At 41.4% G+C, this 1,573-nt stretch overlaps 1 protein-coding gene across 1 annotated transcript; it reads right to left on the bottom strand.

Annotated features, from left to right (window-relative positions):
- LOC130418762 (putative nuclease HARBI1) lies at window positions 1-1,573 on the bottom strand. The gene is made up of 5 exons (XM_056744844.1): window positions 1,138-1,573; window positions 948-1,063; window positions 731-842; window positions 366-646; window positions 1-15 (listed from the first exon to the last, which is right to left on the bottom strand). The coding sequence occupies exons 1-5, from the start codon at window positions 1,571-1,573 to the stop codon at window positions 1-3; spliced, it is 960 nt and encodes a 319-aa protein (XP_056600822.1).

Genomic DNA, 1,573 nt, shown 5'->3' with positions numbered 1-1,573 from the left:
CTATATAAACGGCATCTTAAACACAAAATTGAGTATTTTGAGTTGAAAAAAAAGAGAAATTAAGAGGAGAAATAGAACTCGACAACTTGAAGAGAAAAATTGCACTGGAGAGAGTTGCTTCAAAAGTTGCTCCTATTTCAAACATAGTAGTATTTCTGACTTAACATAACTTTCTCTTATCGCAGGCAAAAGATGACTTGCTGGCTTTTCTTTATAAAGAATATTTTAAATAAAACTCAAGGAACGAAGCATATTTGTCTTGTCTTTTATTATATTGAAAAATGGTGTTCTACAATTCTGTCACGTGCAGCTCTGCCACTAGGTTGGTCCAAGTGCACTGGCTGGAGGTCATCATCAGGCTGCACCCCCACCACAGGGGTCTTTTCCTTTCTGATGGTGGCAATGTTATGCAATATGGCACATGCAACAATTATGTCACAGGCCCTGTCAGGTGCAACCCTCAGACTTTTCAGACACTGAAATCTTCCCTTTAGTTGCCCAAAGGTCATTTCAATGCGTGCCCTTGTCCTGGCTAGAGCTGCATTGTAACGGGTTTGAGGTCCAGGGTTTGGCTCAGGGAAGGGCGTCATAAAATACTGCCTGCAGGCATAGCCCCTGTCTCCAAGCAGGATCCCGTCAAAATCCCCTGTATAATGGAAAAATGCAGTTCTGTTAGGCTCAGCATAATGCTGTGTATAATACTGTGAGCTTGAAATGTATGTTCCCTTACCACGTTCAAATAATGTGCATAAATGTGACTCTCTGAAAATTCTTGAGTCATGCACTGATCCTGGCCATTTTGCTTCAACATTGGTGATATGGAACATAGAGTCACACACCATCTAAGAGATTTTAGTCAGTCAACTGCATACTTTTTGATTTCATTACTTTTGTTTCAAGTAATATATTACTAATCATGAATATTATAAATTGTAATCGTAATTTACCTGCACATTTAAACTGTGAAATCCCTTTCGGTTCACAAAATCCCCCTCATTGGGGCCTGGTGGGGCCTTGATGGGGACGTGTGTGCAGTCTATGGCACCAATCACGTTAGGGAAGCCTGAAGGACACATACTGTTAGTCATACTTATTGGTATGGTCATGATTGCATGTCATTAACAATTATAAATGTACCTGCAATAGCAAAAAAATTCTGTTTTACAACCTGTGGTCTTAAATGGCTTGGAAATACCACAAAAACCCCTAAAAACTGCTTGAGCGCCAGGTAAACTTTGCGAATGGCACGACAGACAGCACTTTTCCCCAAGTTCTCTGCATCTCCAATAGTGTAAAGGAACGTGCCACTCGCAAAGAATGTCAGGCCAATGCACACAGTCTGTGCTGTTGTTAAAGCCCGGCTCCTCCGTGTTGAACACGTAATGTGTGGTTCCAACAAATGAATGATGTAAATAACACCCTCACGAGAAAACCGGTATCTCTCAACAATGACGCTATCGCGCTGCGCTAAAGGATCCTGTCTATCCCGCAATACGCGATTAATTCGAAAAGCTCTTCGAATTATTCTTGCACCTTCCGCAACAGGTTGCTGTCGTACAAATGGACAAGACAT

The sequence above is a fragment of the Triplophysa dalaica genome, chromosome 4 (assembly GCF_015846415.1).
Source record: "Triplophysa dalaica isolate WHDGS20190420 chromosome 4, ASM1584641v1, whole genome shotgun sequence".
In the NCBI taxonomy this organism is placed as follows: domain Eukaryota; kingdom Metazoa; phylum Chordata; class Actinopteri; order Cypriniformes; family Nemacheilidae; genus Triplophysa; species Triplophysa dalaica.
The sequence above is the reverse complement of the archived record's forward strand: the minus strand, read 5'-3'. Positions and strand labels throughout refer to the sequence as shown.

What these genes read in the sequence shown, in the direction of transcription:
- LOC130418762 (XM_056744844.1), bottom strand. Translation starts at nt 1,573, where the DNA reads ATGTCTTGTCCATTTGTACGACAGCAACCTGTTGCGGAAGGTGCAAGA. An exon ending in TTCACAGTTTAAATGTGCAG is followed by an intron (nt 843 to 947) that starts GTAAATTACGAT and finishes AAAATCTCTTAG; the next exon opens with ATGGTGTGTGACTCTATGTT. An exon ending in ATGCACATTATTTGAACGTG is followed by an intron (nt 647 to 730) that starts GTAAGGGAACAT and finishes TCCATTATACAG; the next exon opens with GGGATTTTGACGGGATCCTG.